Source organism: Equus quagga, chromosome 13 (genome assembly GCF_021613505.1).
Source record: "Equus quagga isolate Etosha38 chromosome 13, UCLA_HA_Equagga_1.0, whole genome shotgun sequence".
NCBI lineage: Eukaryota > Metazoa > Chordata > Mammalia > Perissodactyla > Equidae > Equus > Equus quagga.
The window spans coordinates 37794276-37812513 of NC_060279.1; the positions used below are offsets into that span (position 1 = coordinate 37794276).

The following is an 18238-nucleotide window of genomic DNA, read 5'->3' on the forward strand; positions in this document are numbered from 1 at the left end:
GCCCCGCCGCCGCCGCCCGCGGCGCCCCCGGCCGCCCCGACGGCGGCCCCCGCGGCGCAGACGCCCCAGCCCCCCACCGCCCCCAAAGGGGCCAGCGACGCCAAGCTCTGCGCTCTCTACAAAGAGGCCGAGCTGCGCCTGAAGGGCAGCAGCAACACCACCGAGTGTGTACCCGTGCCCACCTCCGAGCACGTGGCCGAGATCGTGGGCAGGCAAGGTAAGCGGGCGCCTGGACCGCGGAGAAGGACTGAAGTGGGGGGCACCCCATCCCTAGCACGGAAAGTTCATTTCCTCTCTCCATGCCCGCCGCTGGCTCCGTCCCTTCCCCACAAAGGGGGACCCGCCCCCTACCCTGATTTCCAAGTGCCACAAAGTTCCCTGCTACCCCCAAGTCGGGACTGTTCTCCGGATCCTTCCTCCCCCAGGGCTCTGCCCTTAGACAAAGAAATATCCTCTCATAGAGAGAGGGAAAAGGGAGGGAGACTCGGTCTCCTAATCCAGGGAGGCTGTCCGGAGGGGGCGTCCACTCCTAGCCAGAAAAACTGGCGGAATGTGCAAAGAGTTACTCAGAAGCCCCTATTCTGGTATCCGATAGTGGGTTGGGGAGGGGGCACCCCTGGGACCCCCAGCCGCCTGAAGTTACAGACTTTGGGGGAGACTTGGCCCGGGAAGCTCGACTATCTGTCTCTTTGTTGGGCTAAGTGTAGGAATGGAAGGGGGTGTGGCTCATGGGAGGGTCCCAGCCTGGGGGAGAGGTGGGGAGGGGGCTGCTGGGAGGAGGGAGTCCTGTGGTCACCCACACACCAAAGTTGAACGGTCTATGGGGTTTTGGAAGGGGTGCCTCCAACGAAGTGCCACGTCCTGGCGTGGACCTCTCCTCCTCCCTCTCAGGCTTTTGTTCTGGGCTGGCCACGGCCAGGGGCCAGAGGCCTGGAAAGGGGTCTCTGGTCGTGAGAGAGTAGGACAGCGTGCGAGGGGGCATGCTGGGGGGGTAAGAAACCTTTACCTGGAGATTTGGTGGAGGGTGTGCGTCTGGGTGTGTTGTTGGGGGACAGGGGGTGTAGAATTAATCCAGTGTAGTATGTCTGATACCACACCCTCCTCTGCTCCAGCATCCCTGGGTGGGTGGGGGTGGGAGTGTTGGTGAGGGTCCAGACTGAGCAGACGGTATCTTGGGGACCCTTCCTTCTCCCAGTTTCCCAAAGGGGAGTGTGGGGGGGGTGGGATTTGGCAATTGCAAGGGGGCTGGGCTGGGGAGGTGTGGGGTGGGGGAGGAGCCGGGGAGGAGCTGTCCCACCGTGGGGAACAATAGAGGAGCTGCATTCCGGCTGGGAGTGAGGGAGGAGGCCGGCTGCTGGCAGGGGAAGAGGGGAGGCAAGCCAGGGGGGCCCTTACTCCACATCCCACCTCTTCCACCCGGAGTGCTGGGGGCTGGGGGACTGTGCAGGGAGATCCAGAATGGAGGAGGGGAAGATGCCACTCCCCTGCACAGCACTCATCCCCCTGGGGCACTCCATCTCTTGAGATTTCTGGTTTAAAAAGTTGGATTTCCTCTTGTTGCCAGAAACTAGGGACCCAGAGCCCTGGAATTGGGTGGTGACACTTGTATCTTTTCTTGGATGTGGGGGTGATCTTGGGAGGCCCCAGAATTTCATGGAGTCATTCTTTCCTCTTCTGCCTCCGCATCAGATGGGCCTGTCTCTCATAAAAGTAGGGGGATTTCTCCTATTCAGAGAAGATAAACCTCCTCCTCATTCCTTAAGTATATGGAAGTACTCCCTCTTGTCTAACCTCCCTCCTCCTGCTGCAGTGTCAGTGCTCCTCTATTTGACCTCTAAGAAGATGAAGCCCAGTGGGTCTTCCCTTCAAAAGATACTTCTTCAGGGTTTTGAAAGCCAGGCTGAGGTGTACCATCAGTTCTGCACCTCCAGGCCTCTAGCTTTTTTCCTTCCTCTTATGCCCGGGCTTGTCCTCCCCACCCCAACCCCCAAAGATACCTAGCTCTCACTTAAATTTATGGACCCCAAACTTAGAGCCAGAACCCAGGTGCCTATCAGACGCCATGTGAGCAGAAGTTGTAGGAGAGAGGACTTCACTGTTCCTCAGCCCTCCATGCCTCACAAATAGAACAGTCTTTTACTGACATTAAAGCAGCAGGGATGTGGGCCTGACAACAGGTAGGACTTCTCAACTGCCAAGAGGTCTGAAGACAAAAAAGGGAGGAGCGAATTCTCCTTCCTGAGGTCTCTTGAAGGTGAGGAGAGCTGCCCCCAACCCACTCTCTCCTCCCACCTGCAAATCTGGTGGAGTTGGAGAAGAAGCCATCTGGAGTGGAGGAAGGAGAGAAAAAAATGAGCTCACCTCAGGCCTGTGGTTGGAGGGTTGGGGCAGAGTCAGAAAACTAGGACTGCTGGTGTTGGTTTTTGAGGGGATAGGTAGTGTGGTGGGGGAGTGAGAAAGGGAATGATGATAGGGTACCTGGAGAGGGTGTGAACATGTCTATATGTGAATGGGGGCAAAAGTTGTGGGCGTGTATAGGAATGTACTATTTGTGTGCTGGGGATGATGGGGAGGGAAGAATGGGATTATGAAGGGTTGAAACGCAGGGAATCTGTGCTCGCGCGTGCGTGTGCGTGTGTGTGTGTGAAAGTGTACATTAGGCTTGCACCACAAGTATTGTTTAGGTAAAGGCACACAGTGCATCACAGCTCCTAGGTTCGAGTGTGTGCAAACTGACATACATGTGGCATGTGTGCTTTGAGAAAGCGTGAGTCTCTGAGGCTCTGTGAAGCTCAGGGCAGGGAGAGGGAATGTGGGAAAAGAGGACAGAGTCTTGTCCAGTCAGCCATCCAGGTCTGCCACCCTTAGAGATGGTTTGGTCATCCCAGCCTCCCTCACTCTTCTCTTTCCCCTTCTCTCTCTTTGTCTCTCTTTGTCTCAGCTTTCTTCTTTCTCTTCCTGCCTCTCTCCCCAACCTCCCAGCTTTAACCCACTCCTTCTTCAAAGCAGGAGTGTAGGTCCAGAATACCTTCTCCCTCACCCTACTCAGCCCCAAACCCATCTCAGCTCTCCTGCCCCCAGGGAACAGGGTGGCAGGAGTGTCCATAAGGTCGGGTGCTGTCCCTCACACATCATTATCTTTCCTTTCATACTCCTGCTTTCCCTCTCGAAGCTCTGATTCTCAGACCCCTGCTAGTCTCCCACCTCCACTAGTTGCTGCAAACTTGCCATGAATTTGGGAGACACTACTGGGCAGAAGGCATGGAGGGGGGAATCATCCAGCAAATGGGGGTCAGGGGTCCCTGAGTAGATTGGAGAACACTTTTAATGAATGGAGTTCAAGTGAGGAGTAGATTGTGGGGTTACTGAGTGCATTAGAGTTCCGTGGAAAGATCAAGGTCAGTGACAGACTGGTAGGGGTGATTAAGTGATTTGGAAGTTTGTGAGTAGCCAAGAATCCATAGAGAAGTTGAATGAACAGCACGTGGTTGGGGAAGAGTTAGTGAGTAGATCTGAGGTTAGCAGCTTGCCCAGGAGGGTCAGTGATTATTTAGGGGTTTCAAGGAGTGAATGAACTTGGAGGGTCCTGAATGGAATTCGAGGGAACCTTGGTACGTTTTGAAATCTGTGGTTGATAGAGACATTGAGTAGATCTGAGATACATGAGTGGGTTGTTGAAGTCAGGGTGTATTGGGGGGCAGGGTTCAAAGAGTAGACTGAGGGGTTCCTGGGAGGCTGGTATCTGAGTAAAGATCAGGAGCTTATTGGTCTCGGCTCAAACCTTCCTATCCTGTGAGTTTCTTTTTCTCTCTCCTTCCCCACCCTATCCCAGGCTGCAAGATTAAGGCTCTGAGGGCCAAGACCAACACCTACATCAAGACGCCTGTGCGGGGTGAGGAGCCAGTGTTCATGGTGACTGGGCGGCGAGAGGACGTGGCCACAGCCCGACGGGAAATCATCTCGGCAGCCGAGCACTTCTCCATGATCCGCGCCTCCCGCAACAAGTCGGGCGCCGCCTTCGGCGTGGCGCCTGCTCTGCCAGGCCAAGTGACCATTCGTGTGCGAGTGCCCTACCGCGTAGTGGGGCTGGTGGTGGGCCCCAAGGGGGCAACCATCAAGCGCATCCAGCAGCAGACCAACACGTACATTATCACGCCGAGCCGCGACCGCGACCCCGTGTTCGAGATCACGGGTGCCCCGGGCAACGTGGAGCGTGCGCGCGAGGAGATCGAGACGCACATCGCCGTGCGCACGGGCAAGATCCTCGAGTACAACAATGAAAACGACTTCCTGGCGGGGAGCCCCGACGCCGCGCTTGATAGCCGCTACTCGGAGGCCTGGCGAGTGCATCCGCCGGGCTGCAAGCCCCTCTCCACCTTCCGGCAGAACAGCCTGGGCTGCATCGGCGAGTGCGGAGTGGACTCTGGCTTTGAGGCCCCGCGCCTGGGCGAGCAGGGCGGGGACTTTGGTTACGGCGGGTACCTGTTTCCGGGCTATGGCGTGGGCAAGCAGGACGTTTACTACGGTGTGGCTGAGACTAGCCCCCCGCTCTGGGCGGGCCAGGAGAACGCCACGCCCACCTCGGTGCTCTTCTCCTCCGCCTCCTCCTCTTCCTCTTCCGCCAAGGCCCGCGCCGGGCCGCCAGGAGCGCATCGCTCCCCTGCCACCTCAGCAGGGCCCGAACTGGCAGGACTCCCGAGACGCCCGCCGGGAGAACCCCTCCAGGGCTTCTCTAAACTTGGCGGGGGTGGCCTGCGGAGCCCAGGCGGCGGGCGGGATTGCATGGTGTGCTTCGAGAGTGAGGTGACTGCCGCCCTCGTGCCCTGTGGACACAACCTGTTCTGCATGGAGTGTGCAGTACGCATCTGCGAGAGGACGGACCCGGAGTGTCCCGTCTGCCACATCACAGCCACGCAAGCCATCCGAATATTCTCCTAAGCCCCCTGCCCCATGCCTCCTGGGGCCACTCCCCAGGGTCCCGCCCTGGAGCTGTTTTCCACTAGGGCCTTTTGGAAATCAGTGATTTGAGGGGCAAGGTGCTTAGAGATACTCGCTCGCTGGGGAGGGGGAGGGGAGGCGATGGTGGCCGGAGGGTGGGCCACTTTCAGAGCCTCTGGTCACCCTGTCCTGGAAAGGTTGGGAGGGGGCCAGACTGGAAATTTTCCTAGAGTTACAACTCTGATACCTCAACACACCCTTCAATCTGGAAGCAGCTAAAAGAAACTTTTGTTTTGCCAGAGGTGGCCTCCAAGGCATCCTGACCCCCCTGTCCCCCTCCCCATCTGTGCATCACACCACCTCTTCCTCTGCGAAGGAGATGGGGAAAGGGAGAGGGGGAGTTACCATCTGTATCTAGAGGCACTCTTTCCACTCCCCAAGCCCTCTGGTCCTGACCTCTGACCTCCTAACATGTCCCTTTAGACCCCTCCACCACCATATCCTGTTTGGGAATCTGTTCCTGGGTTTCTAACGGTATAAGGGGGTTGGGGCCCTTTCAAAAGTCTGCATAGATTTTCTTGGGGGAAGGGGAGAAGCATGTCAATCGAGAAAAGGCTCAGAACTCATCTGTCCCTACAAAGCTGGGCTAGGGGAATCTGGATGGGGTGCCCCTGTCTGCCCCTCCAGCTTTCCCTTTGCTCCCTCCCCCATCTTTCCTCCCTTGGTTTCTCCTTTCTCCTTTGCTCTTTCCCCAGCTCTTCTCTTTGCTTCCCCTTGGTGCTGTCATTCCCAGCCCTGTCTTGCTCTTTCTGTTTCTTCCTTTCTCCCCCCTTCTTCCTGCCCCTTCCGGCCCAGCTTTGGGGACACCATCCTCCTGGGGAGAAGTAGGGGGAAGAACATTTTGGTAGTCCCCCCTAATTCCTCTTTTGGCATCTGGAGGCCCTCTCCCCCACTCCTCCAAAGAAACACCTCAAATTCTTGATGGAATGTATCCCCATTCTCAGAAAATTTGAGGAGGGGACTAATACTGGGGTACATAAAGGGTCAAACCTCCACCTTTATCATCTTTGGGCATTACATGTGGGGAGCAGTTCTTGGGCTGGATTTTCTGGCGGTAGGAGGGGAGAGCCGAGGTAGTGTGTTTGCTGTTTCAAGGAGCAGGAAAGGGTCTGAGGCAGGAGGAGAGGCTGCTGGTGGCAAGGGCTGCTCCTCCTCCTCTGCAGAACCCCGCCCCCTGTGCCCCTCACTGGATCTGACCCGAACCCTTATTAGCGAGCAAATCATGAAGTCTCTGTCCTATTCATTGTGGTTAAGGAGAGAGACCAAGTCTTTAGAGAGGGGTCAGTCCAGGGCCAAGCAGGACTGGGGTGCGGCAGGGCCTGTTCCAAGAATCAAGTATTGTACGGGCCTTGCAACCCCTTTGCTGCTTCCCTGCTGCTCACTCGAGGCTGCCACCAGCCTCCCACCCTCCTGGTTCCGCTGGCCGGGCCAGGAGAGCATGGGGGATGGGAGTCCCCGGGTGTCCCAGGAGATTCTTGTATATAGTGGAGTGGGACTGCTCTAAGTGATCTCTGAGCACTTAAGCTCGAGAGTCCCATTCTTCCTGGATGGAGAGGGGGTGCAGGGATGGGGGTACAGAGGGGATTTCCTCCTCTCCTTCCTCCTGTTGTGAATTAACTCACCTCTCCTCAGCCTTCCCCTCCAGACCACCAGCCAGGGAGGGGAGAGGAAGGAGGTCACAGCCAGGAAAGCTGGTCTGTGACAACTTCCCTCCTTCCCGCCAATGTGAGCCATCCTGAGATGTCTGTACAATAGAAACCAAACCAAATGGGCACCCTCGGTCGCCGAGGGGGGTGGGGAGGGGGGTGGGAAGATGGGATGTCTGTCTGTCGATCCCCCTCCCCCTCTCCACTCCTTATCACAAAGGCAGAAGACTGTTATGCTAGGGGGCTCGGAAAATTCAATCCCACCCTTACTGATTGAGCCAAACCTAGAAACAAACGCAAAACACACATTGTGAGAGACAAAATAGAGGAGAGAAAGAGCGCGAGAGGGAGCGAGAGAGGCGACCAACACAGAGGAGAGAAAACAAAAATAGCAAAAAAAAAAAAGCAGTTCTTTATAATTTAATATTCTATTTTAATAAAGGCGTTTATTACCGTATAAATGTAGCAAAGAACCTGGGCTAATATGAAAAAAAAAGACTTTTTATTAGGTAATTTATTATATGAAAAGGATATTTTATTTTATGATAAAGTGATCCTTAAAAAAAATAAAAAAACTTTAGAAGGTTTAGAATATATGTAGGGAGAGAAGAAGAAAAAAATACATTTGTATTCAGAGTTAAATCTTAAAAAAAGTGTTTTTAATATATGTTCGGGTTTACGTTCCTTTTTTCCCCCGCTTTTTTTTGGGGAGGAATGTCATTTGCTTTTCGGAGGGGAGCATCCTGGGATGGATGGTGGAGACCGGCTAGGGGAACCTGGTCCCTCTGGGGCCCTGCAAGTAGATCGGATTTCACTCCGTGGGCACCCCCTCCCCTCTCCCCCTCCCCCTCGGGGGAGCCGGCAGAGCCAAACAAAGAAAGGGATTAACGAGAAAGGAAGAAGCAGTAGGATTGAGTACTGAGGATCCTGGGGTGCCCCTCCTTCCTCTGCCCTGTCCCAGGGGCGAGTGGGGTGGGGGGAGTCCAGAACTGAGGCCTAGCAGGCCTACGGGAACCCTCAGAGAGATGTGAGATTTAAGAGAAATAGTTTTGTTTGTTTTTTTTTAACCAAAAATGAGAGAGAGAGAAGAAAAAGAAAGAAACCGAGGGGTTTAAAAGAAAAGAATACTACAAAATAATAATTATTAATAATAATAATAATAATTCAAATTTATTTCATATAATCCTAGAGAAAAAGAGAAAGAATTACTAGTTACTTAGTAGACGATATTCAGATAGCTTAAAGTTTAGTAGCATTGAGGGCCTCTGGGTCCAGTAGAATGTATAAAAGTCGTACCGAAAAGGAAACTAAAGGAGGGAAGTGGCTGAGTCCACCCTGAGTCACCCCATCTTCAAATACCAGGGTGGGAGCAGGTTGCTAGTTAAGGTTGGGAGCTTCCGGTCTGCTGGGGTTGATTCTGAGAATCCTTGAATTTTTAAATTGTAGGACAAATAGATGAGGGGCTGAGTTCCCAGGGTGTTTGAAAGGATGGACATTGATCATTTCTACCAGGTGGAGGCTGGGCTCTGGACAGCAGAAGAGGGTGAGCACGGTTGCCTGCACCCCAGGACCTGGGGGCCTGGCCATCCTGTCCATCCCTCTGTCTCTGTTGGGCAGCCCTTATGCACTCCAAAGTGATATGTCCTCTCTTGGGGCTCTCTGGAAGGATGGAGATCACCCAGCTCCAACCCTCCTGAGCCAACTTCTTCCAGGCCTAACTGAGGAAGTCCTTTTTGAAGTGTGTCCTCAATCCACTTCACTACAGATTGATTCAAGAGCCTGGTAGGTCATTCCACAAACACACACACATGCACACACTTCGCACCTTCTCAGAGCTTCAGTGGGACTGAGGGGGTCTGTCCCCCAACCCTGTTCCCACCCAATATTCCACTTAGCGTTTGGCCTCCATGGTAGCAGTGGGAATAACAATAATCTTTCTCCTTTAAAGCTGCACAGTGCTTTACAGGTTTGCAAAGTGCTTTATTGTCTCATAGAAGTTTGCTTCCAAGAAGGACTTCCCATCCACTGGGAGGGGAGTAAAGACACTCCTTGAAGGCCTAGGAGAATGGGGCCCCCAGGGGTACAAAGGCAGGGGGTGGCAGCAGGGACTTTGGGTGACCCCGACCCTGACCCTCTGCCCCGGTCCACCTCCATCTGTGAGTGTGCAGGTAGGGGTCATCTAGTGTGTCCTGGCCTGGGGCACATCACCCTCCCCACAGGAAATTGGGGAGCTTGGCTTTTGCGTGTGAGAAATCAACTAATTTTTTAAGCACTTGCCTTCTACCAACCCCAACTTGCAATCAGGTTGGGTCCCTCCCCCTATCCAAGGGGGTATGGATGCCCCTTGGCTCTCTTTTCAACAAGAGGAGCCTGCTCTGTGACACCAATGACTCTGTCATGCCCCTCCCTGGCCCTAGACCCCAAACACATCTCCCTCTCCCCAATTTACTCTTCTCGCCCCACCTAGGGACAGATTCCCCCTGCTCTTTTTGTCCTAGAAACCCCGCTAGTTTGGGAAGGTAGCGTCTGGGGTGGGGAGGGCTTCCCCTTCCCCACTCGAGGGTGCGGGTGGGGTAGGGTGGGTGGGGGGGAGACAGCCCTGGGGCAGGAGGGATGGTCTCTCCACTGTAGAAAGTAGAGTAGGATTGTGGTCAGACTTAATTTGAGGCATCTAGTGAAGACACTTACAAATCCACCAACAAAAATATTTCAAAAGCAGAATAAAGGCGGGAAACAAACCAGACCCATGAATAATCAAGTCAAAGTGATGTTGCACAAAATGCAGAGAAACCAAGAAGGGGGAGGGTTAATGTATTAAATGTGCTATTAAGAACTTAATTTTATTAAAAGTATTATTACTTAAGGCTCTGGCTTCTTTCTCTGCATGTAGGTCTGAACCACCTTGGGGTGAGTGGGAGGGGCCGCTGTGGGGACTGTAGCTGGGGGTTTTCTCTAGTGTCCTGATGTCCCTGCTCATCTTGCCAGAAGTGGATGGCTCCTGTCCACTTTGACAGCTCCCTCCTGGAGTCTCCAAGCGCTCAATCCCCCCTCTTTTCTCCCCATTTACTGCTATCTATTCCTTGGGGTGTAGTCGGACCTCCTTTCACCCTGCCCTGCAGAACAGGAGAAGGCGAGGCAGGGTGACGAGACTTGTCTGGACAGCCAGCTCCTGGGCTCGATGGAGAAGGGGCAGAGAGCTGGGAGACAGACCCTCCCCACTCATCCTCACCAGATTCAGTCTGTCCCTACACCACACCCACTCTTTTTTTGGATCAGGCAGAAAACTGGATGGAAGACTTGGAGCTTCCACCGCCCAGGCTTTAAACCCGTTCCCCAGCACACACAGACAGGGCTGGCCCTGACTCCCCCTTCTCTCTAACATCTCCCCCTGCCTCCTCCCCTCACCCCTGGCATTGGAGTGACCTCAGTTCTTGGCACCATGGCCTTGGGCACCAGATGGTGCCCGCCGATGGTTTCCTTTGTCTCGCCTTCCAGATACCCCCTCTCCGCCATGCTGTCCTCCCTCCCCCACCTGCCCTGGGGGTTGGCAGAGGGAAGGGCGGGCACCCCCCGCCCCCTTGGCACCGTCCCCAGACCAGAAGACACCAGAGGCAGCTGGCCCTGGGGGGCAGTGGGTATGGTGGGGGGGATGGAGGGAGGGGGAGGGGAAGGGGAATAGGGACTCAGAGGAGGGGCCAGAGTTAAGGAAGAGGCACAGATGGGAGGCAGAATGATGGCCAGGCATTGATACAAAACACAGCTTTATTTGAGGGCCCTAGTCTGTAAGGTGGTGGACAGATAATAGAGATATGGGGGGTGGGGCATGAAGCCCTTAGAGCTCTGGGGAGCTGTGAACAGGGGACTGGCCACCCTGACATCTGGAACCACAGGGCAGGGAAAGGTCCTGCCTCTGGCGTGGGGTTGGGGGGCACCAGAAAGCCAGTGGGCAGGGTTGGTGCTAGACAAGGTCAGAGGCTGATGCAACAGGCCCTCTTCTCGCCAGGGCCCGGCTCCTGCCCAGCCTGGGCACTGCCTAGGGTGATGGCATTGGTCCGGGTGCTGTTCTGCCTCTGCTTGGACACCTTTGCAAAGATCTCTGAGAGGGCAGAGGGCAGAGGGCAGTGATCAGGTCAGAAGATTTAGAGCCCATGCTCCCCACACACACACTGCATGCCCCTGTCTTAGTCCTGGGGGTGGCTGCACTTACAGGAAGAAGGAGGTTTTGCTGGAAGGAAGCTGAGTTTGGGCACCCGGGTTCCTTCTACTTACCTGAGTGGAGAAGGACTAACACTCAGCTCCCCGGGAAGTGTGGCCTTCTGCTTCCTTCCCTAAGCTCCGGGCTGAGTAGGGGGCACTAGGAGGGTCTGAGCCGATGCTGGGACACTCTGAGGAGGCTGGGGGCCCACAAAGGGGCTGAGGAATCAACTAGGGTGAGGGTTGGGTGTCTGCATTCCTACCGCTGCCCAGGGATGGAATAGGGGTGCCAAACTGAGGCAGGGGCTCTGACCTTTGAGGACCGTCTCAAAGGCCAGCTCAACATTGGTGGAGTCCAGGGCTGAGGTCTCCAGGAATAGCAGCCCATTGTTTTCTGACAGAAAAGGAAACACACCATTAATGGTAGGGGTCAAAGGCAATAATAATAATAACATTTACTTAATGTTTACTGTGTATGTTTGCTATGTGCTAAACCCTGGGCATGTGTAGCTCATTTATTCCTTAAAACAACCATGAGGTAGGTTTGAATATTATCCCTTTTTTATACAAGAGGAAACTGAAGCCCCGAAACACAGAGATAACGACTAAAGAACTTGCTCAGTGTCCCATGTCTAGTAACTGGCCAAAGAGATGTGAGGCTGGGCTGTGGGACCCCGGAGCCTGCACCCTTAACCACTACATCTTGCTACCTCTAAACCCCAGAAAACTCCTGGGGAAAATGTGAACAGAGATGGTCAAGGGGAGCCTCCCTGCTTGCAGGGGTGGGGCCGTCTTAAAAGCAGCTATAAATAATTGCCCCTAAAGACAGTCTCAGGGCGAGTGGTGGGACATAACGAGGGACACAGGGTCACAGAAGGGAAGGGCTGGAGATCCTGAGGAAGAGGGGATGGGGGTAGGGGACCCTATGGAGGAAGTCCAGGTTGGGGCCCCAGGGTGGGAGCAGGGCTAGGGGGCAGGCACTGGGATTTCATGGGCCGGGTTGGAGGGTCAGACTAGGTCGTGGCGGGCTCTCACCGGCAAACATGCGGGCTTCTTCAGTGGGCACCTCCCGGGCCTGGCTGAGGTCACTCTTGTTGCCCACCAGCATGACGACGATAGTGGCCTCGGCATGGTCGTAGAGTTCCTTCAGCCAGCGCTCCACCACAGCATAGGTCTGGTGCTTGGTTAGGTCAAATACCAGTAGGGCCCCCACTGCACCACGATAGTACCTGGGGAGGGGGGCCAGGGCATGGGTAGAGGGTTGGACAGAGGGGAGGTCAGGGAGGACAGGCTGAGCCTCAGAGCAAAGCCTCAAGCCAAAAAGCCAGAGATGAGTACCAGCGATGGGGAAATAGGAATACTGAGGTCCAGGGATCCAAACCCAGACAGGGCAGCCCTCGGCTCCCATGCCTCATGCTGAGAGCCCTCCAGGCATTCTGGTCCTGGCTCCCCTCTTCCTCCATAGCCCATCTGCCTCCTCAGGTCCTTTGTTCTGATTTTAGCCCCTGCTATCCACCAGTGCATCTGAGGGCTGCGGTCAAATCTGCTTCCTGGATGCCCCACCTTCAAGATCTTCCTCACATGGCTCCTTGACCCACAGTGCCCTCTTCTCCCTTGTGGCCATCTTTCTGGAACTAGCTAAATGCCTACCCCGTGCAGCAATCCCTGACTTGACCATCCGAGGCATCCTTGCAAGCATCCAGCTTCACTCCTGGAGTTAGATGGGGCTTCTTTGGACTGGTGACATCTAATTACTCCCATTTTACTGATGAGCCCACTGAGGCTCGCAAGAGGTCAGGTGACCTGTCCAAGAGTGATGAGCATGTCGTGCTGGTGGGTAACTAAGCTCCTGACTCCTGCTTCCTGCCCCTAGCAGGTGCTGTCCCCCACCACACACACACACACCACCTTTCTCACATTTGGCCTGATACTGACTGGGAGGCCTCTGCACATGATGTCAGGAGGCCTAATTTTCTCTGCATCCTCTGAGTCTTTGTAAAATGCAGCTGAGGGGCCGGCTCGGTGGTGCAGCAGTTAAGTGGGCACGTTCCACTTCAGTGGCCCAGGGTTCGTTGGTTCGGATCCCAGGTGCGGACATGGCACTGCTTGGCAAGCCTTGCTGTGGCAGGCATCCCACATATAAAGTAGAGGAAGATGGGCATTGATTTAGCTCAGGGCCAGTCTTCCTCAGCAAAAAGAGGAGGATTGGCAGCAGGTGATAGCTCAGGGGTGATCTTCCTCAAATGAATAAATAAATTAATTTAAGAAAAAATACGCAGCTGAGGGGGCCTGCCCTTCCCTTCTGTGGTTAGATGTCAAAGCACTGTGCAGAAGTGAGGGGCACACTAGATCCGGGAGCCTGCCCTTATCCCAGCTCCACCCTAGTTTCACCTGCTTGAACCCCAACCTTCTTGTATTTAAACTGGATTAACGGTAGCACCTTACTCCTGTGGTATTTTGAGGATTACATAAAATGCCCAGTGTAAAGTGCCTTGTACCTCCCTGGGCACAGAGCAAAGACTTTATTTATTTATTTATTTATTTATTTATTTATTTATTTATTTAGTGAGGAAGATTGTCCCTGAGCTAACATCTGTGCCAATCTTCCTCTATTTTGTATGTGGGATGCTGCCACAGCATGGCTTGATGACTGGTGTGTAGGTCCTCCCCCAGGATCCGAATCCACGAACCCTGGGCTGCCAAAGCAGAGTGTGCAAACTTAACAACTACATAACCAAGCCGGCCCCAACAAAGACTTCTAAGTGGTGGCAATGACTCTTGTTTTGGTCCCAGTAGTCAGCATCACTATATCCTGTCTAGACTCTTTGTGGCTCACAATACTTGTGTCTCCTCAACCAGCCATGGTGTCCTGTGATCCCATTTAGGGAGCATACTGCTAAGTGCCCTTGCCTCTTTCTCTTCCTCTACCTCTCCTCCAGAGGTGCATCCTGACTTCCCAAGCACCCCCAGCCCTCTGCAGCCCCCCAGCCCCAGGCTCACGCCGAGGTGATGGCTCGATATCGCTCCAGGCCAGCCGTGTCCCAGATCTGAGCCTTGACAGCAGCGGTGCCCAGCATGACAGTGCGGGTGGAGAACTCAACCCCGATGGTGGTACGGCTGTCGTGGCTGAACTCATTGCGCGTGAATCGGGATAGCAGATTGGTCTTCCCCACTCCTGACTCGCCGATCAGCACCACTGAAGGAGTGGAGAGATAAGGGCTGAGCTTGGACCAGAGCGGCCCCAAGCCCACCTGAGCGTGGAGGGTCTGTTGGTCAGAAAAGGGGAGCTAAGCTCAGAAAACTGAGGAGGGAGCCAGGTCTCCTGGCAGAGAATGGGGTCTGCAACCCTGCTTGATGCATCCATAAGTTTGAAATGGGCTAAGGGACTCTTTAAGTGTTCTGGGCCTGGTCTGTTGGGACAGGCTGCAGAGAGTCAGCCTGGGTTTCCAGTGATAGAGTGATGTCTGTGGGCAGTTTGTGGATGTCACTGTTCAGGGGTTGTGTGGAGTGGTTAGCAGAGTGTGTGAATGTGGACAGGGATGATGGAAGGCCTGGCAGAGAGGATGCATATTTCTGGACTAGGGAGAATGTATGAGAACATTGAGCATGTCTCTATGTATATGAGGTGGGAGGACAAGAGGGAGGTTTGGTGTGAGTGTTTGCATGGGAGCAGAGATGTGAACAGGTGTGGGTGAGAAGAAAGCTGGCAGGTGACATGTCTATGGGTGGGGGCAAGGTATGGAGATATGCGTATAAGAAGTTAGGATCCAGTTGTCCCATAAAGGAGGGGCAGTCTTGCATGATTAAGACCATGGGGCTGGGTGTTGGACCAGCCATGTGTCCTTCAGCAAGTTATTTAACCTCTCTGACTTTCTTCTGCATATGAAAAATGGGAACAACGATAGTGACTATCTTATGGGTCATTGTAAGAAGTAAATGAGATATTGCCCAGGATATAGTGAGTGTGCAAAACTGTTACTGTTATGACTGCTGTTACTGGGCCAGTGATTTTACCTCCAGGTTTCCAGGGACAAGGATCCATCAGAGGGGCTATGAGGAGCCTTTGGGCTGGTGGGCAGTGTCCACCATGGGTGAGCTGGGGGCTGGGGTACAGTGTCCAGGGCTGATGTAAGTATGACCCACAAATTGCACTGACACTGAGCTGAGCATCCAGGATTAGAGGCCACCCAGAGTGGTTCTGGAGAAGCGGGCTGGCGCCCTGGGAGCCACATACTCTGGGGTCTCTGATCCCGACTCAGGCTCTGACTAGCCATGTGACCCTGAACAAGTGGCTCACCTTTTCTGGGTCTCAGTTTCCTTGTTTATAAAATCTATAAAGGCCTCCTCCAACTTTAAAAAGTCCTTATTTGTGTAGGGCAGGAAAGAGCTAGGAAACTTATGGGTGTGTGTGGGTAACAGGATTTGCACGTGTGTGTGCGTTCCTGCCTCTCGCCTACTGGGAACTTCATCCCCATCCCATCCCTCTGGTGCGTGGGCTCCATGCCCTCTCCTCAGGCCCAAATGGTGCTCAGGGCGAGGGCTTTGGAGTCAGACAGACTTGGGTTTGCATACTGACTCTGTGACCTTTCATAAGCTACTTACTCTGTCTCATCCTCATCTGTAAAATGAAGATATTAATTGTTAACACTGACTGAGTACCTAGTACGTGCCTACTCTGGGTAAAGGTTTTACCCATATTAATTCATTTAATCCTCAATGCCATGAAGCAAGTACCATTACTATTCTCATCCCATTTTTACAGAAAAGGAAACGGTGGCACTTGGGGGGTTAAATGACTTGCACAAGGTAACACAGCCAGCGTGGTAAACACAGAGGTGTGCTGCCCAGATCTGGCTTCAAGGAAGGACTGGTCCCCAGCTGCAGGGAGTGCAGTCAGCAGGTGGCTTCCAGCTGTCAGCTCCTTCAGCACCCGCCTCTGGTGCAGACAGCAGCTGTATCTGAGGTCGTGCCTTTCCTGGGCAGCCCGCCTCCAGTGCAAGGTGAGGGGATCACGGGGCTGCCCGCCCTTGGCCGAGGCTTTGTGATCCTGTGCTGCAGTTTGCTTCTCCCGCTGCCCAGTCCTGTTTCCTCTCCCTTCCTTTCACTGGTGTTGATCCATAATAAACATCTTACACCCTGAACTTCTCAGGGTCTGCTTCTGGAGACCCCAACCTGCAATAACGAGTAAGTGGAACAGCTGAGATCTGAACTCAGTCTGGCTCCTGATCGTGATGCTTTCAGAGCAGAAGATAACTTCTGGAGTTGTGATTAATGAGCTAGTGGCTGGCACATGCTAAGGGCTCAATAAACGGCAGTCACTAGTAGCAGTACTGCCCCAGACTACTGCTAACCCTTCTCCAGCCTCCCCTTCCTGGGAAGGATGCCGGGAGTACAGTACAGGTTCCTCAACCCAGATGCCTGAGAGTCCCAGCCTGCGAGAGGGTGGGGCTGAGGCTGGGAGAGGCATGGGGTGCGGTGGCTGGAGAGGGAATCAGAGCTCCGCCGGTCCACCCTGCCCTGAAGGAGGCGTGGAGGTGGGCGTGGCGGGGGGGGAGGGGGGACAATAGAGGGGCCAAGCACCGCGGCTGAGATAAAGGAGCAGGAAAGAAACACACACTTCCAGGAACAGCCAAGTGGAACCTAGCGCTTGGTATTTGGGCCCAAGGGGTCTGCCAAGGGACAGCAGACAAGGCCACGAAGAGTCCTTCGGATCCTATTAGACCCTGCTCCCAAATCATTACAGCTTCCCTATGTCTTCACCCAGCCCCGTGATGAAATAAATCTTTCCTTTCCTATACATCTGCCCAGAAAGATGACTTTCTTCCTTTTAAGTCTGCTTGTTTCCCCTCTTCTCAGGAGAGAAGTCCTCTCTGAAGTCTGACCTCCATCTCTTGTGCTGCAGTGGCTGCCTATTCCCAGGGATTTGGGCTTCTGTTTGGAATGAGGCAGAGGAGCCTAACTCAACACTATTAAGAAGTGATCACCATCATTATTTACAACAGGAGAGCATTCCAGCAGCTCCAGGGCTTTCGCCCCAGTAACCAGACCCTCCCCCACTCCCTGCAGCCTTCTTTCTTATCCAAAGGAATGATGAGCCCTGGGGTGGGGGGTAGGGGTGCATCCTGGTAAGAGAGAGAAAACAGGAAGGGGCCACCCCTGGCTCTGTTGGTCTCTTTCTGGGTCTCTCTCAGGCTTCCACTCTCTTTATGGAACCCAACTCACCCTTGAAGACAAAGTTATAATCTTCCTCGTTTCCGTTCCCCATCTTGGCTCCGCATGGAGGGTACAAGTGTCTTCAAGGGCAGAGGTGCTGTGTCTATGCGTTAGCGCAACGCCCTCAACCCTCAGTTCTCAAGAGACCTGGATCCGCCCCTACTCTCATTGGAGGTAAAGAAACTTCTGCAGCCAGAGGGATTGGGGGCTGACTTAAGGCTAGGCAGGGCCTAGGGAGGCTCAGCTCTGGCAGGTGGGAGTGCTGCAGGGAAGCTGAGAGGACGGAAGCTGAGAACAGGAAGAGCGGGGCGGCTGGAGACCTGGGGCCCAGGTGGGTGGAGAGACGATGACGTCAGACAGGTTAGACAGGTTGGGTGTCTGCTCTCTGCCTGGGCTCCTCCTGCAAGCAGGTGAGCAGGCTCCAGGGGCTGATAGCAGGACAGGACCTTCAGAGAGCTAGATGAGGACTGAACACGCCTGGCTAGGCACCTGAGACCTGTGGCCAGGTGGGCCCAGCCACCAGTGAGTGAGAAAGAGCCTCTCAGGGAACAGAAATCTACTTGACTTCCTGTTTCCCTTCAGAGCCCTCAGAGCTGGTATCTCGGAGAACCAGAGGAAGGGCTGTTGGGGCGAGGGCCTGGGGCTGACGGGATGCCAGTCACCCTGCTGCCGTGCAGAGCTCTGGGGGAGCTGCATCTCTGGCACAGCAACTTCTGCCCCTCCCCGACAGCCCAGGGCCTGGGACGGGCAGTATGCCTCACCCTGGGTGGAGCTGGAATTTGCAACCTACCTCTTCCCTGAGATGGGTCCCTTCCTATGGCACTGGGAAGGGGCTGGTAGCTCCCCATCCAGACCTGCTCTAAGGACACTGGGTAGGGGGAGACCTGGGGCAGAAACAGCCAGATGGGGTGAGGGGTCTGAGTGTAGGGGCAGGATCTGGAGATGAAAGCCTCTGAGAGGTCTTCAGGGTTTCTTTTGCTCCCTCTCCAGAACCTGAGGCCTTACAGCAAAGCCATCCATCTCCAAAGGGCTTCAAGATCTGGAGAGGGTCTATGTGAACATAGGAATATCTGGGAGAAGATGAAAGGGGTGGTCCCTTGAAGGCCGCTAGGGGGCGCCCTCCCAACCCCAAGAGTAGAAAAAGCTCCCCCTGACAGTCAGGACTAAAGGACCCTGAATGCCCAGGG

The 18238-nt window shown here is 54.4% G+C and overlaps 2 protein-coding genes across 2 annotated transcripts in view; one reads left to right on the plus strand and one right to left on the minus strand.

Annotated features, from left to right (window-relative positions):
- MEX3A (mex-3 RNA binding family member A) overlaps positions 1-7146 on the plus strand; it is a 7800-nt gene extending 654 nt beyond the window's left edge. The window contains exons 2-3 of the mRNA XM_046682019.1: positions 89-217; positions 3833-7146. Coding sequence (XP_046537975.1) covers positions 89-217; positions 3833-4938 — 1235 coding nt within the window. The 3' untranslated portion in view covers positions 4939-7146. The remainder of the gene's footprint in view (positions 1-88; positions 218-3832) is intronic.
- Positions 7147-10388: 3242 nt separating this feature from the next.
- Positions 10389-17358, minus strand: RAB25 (RAB25, member RAS oncogene family). The gene is made up of 5 exons (XM_046683975.1): positions 17061-17358; positions 13839-14034; positions 11874-12067; positions 11152-11232; positions 10389-10740 (listed from the first exon to the last, which is right to left on the minus strand). The coding sequence occupies exons 1-5, from the start codon at positions 17101-17103 to the stop codon at positions 10613-10615; spliced, it is 642 nt and encodes a 213-aa protein (XP_046539931.1). The 5' UTR covers positions 17104-17358; the 3' UTR covers positions 10389-10612.
- Positions 17359-18238: the final 880 nt, after the last annotated feature.

Coding starts and splice junctions, on each gene's coding strand:
- RAB25 (XM_046683975.1), bottom strand. CDS start 17,103: ATGGGGAACGGAAACGAGGAAGATTATAACTTTGTCTTCAAGG. Junction 14,035..17,060: donor TTATAACTTTGTCTTCAAGG/GTGAGTTGGGTT, acceptor CCACTCCTTCAG/TGGTGCTGATCGGCGAGTCA. Junction 11,233..11,873: donor AGAAGCCCGCATGTTTGCCG/GTGAGAGCCCGC, acceptor CTTTTCTGTCAG/AAAACAATGGGCTGCTATTC.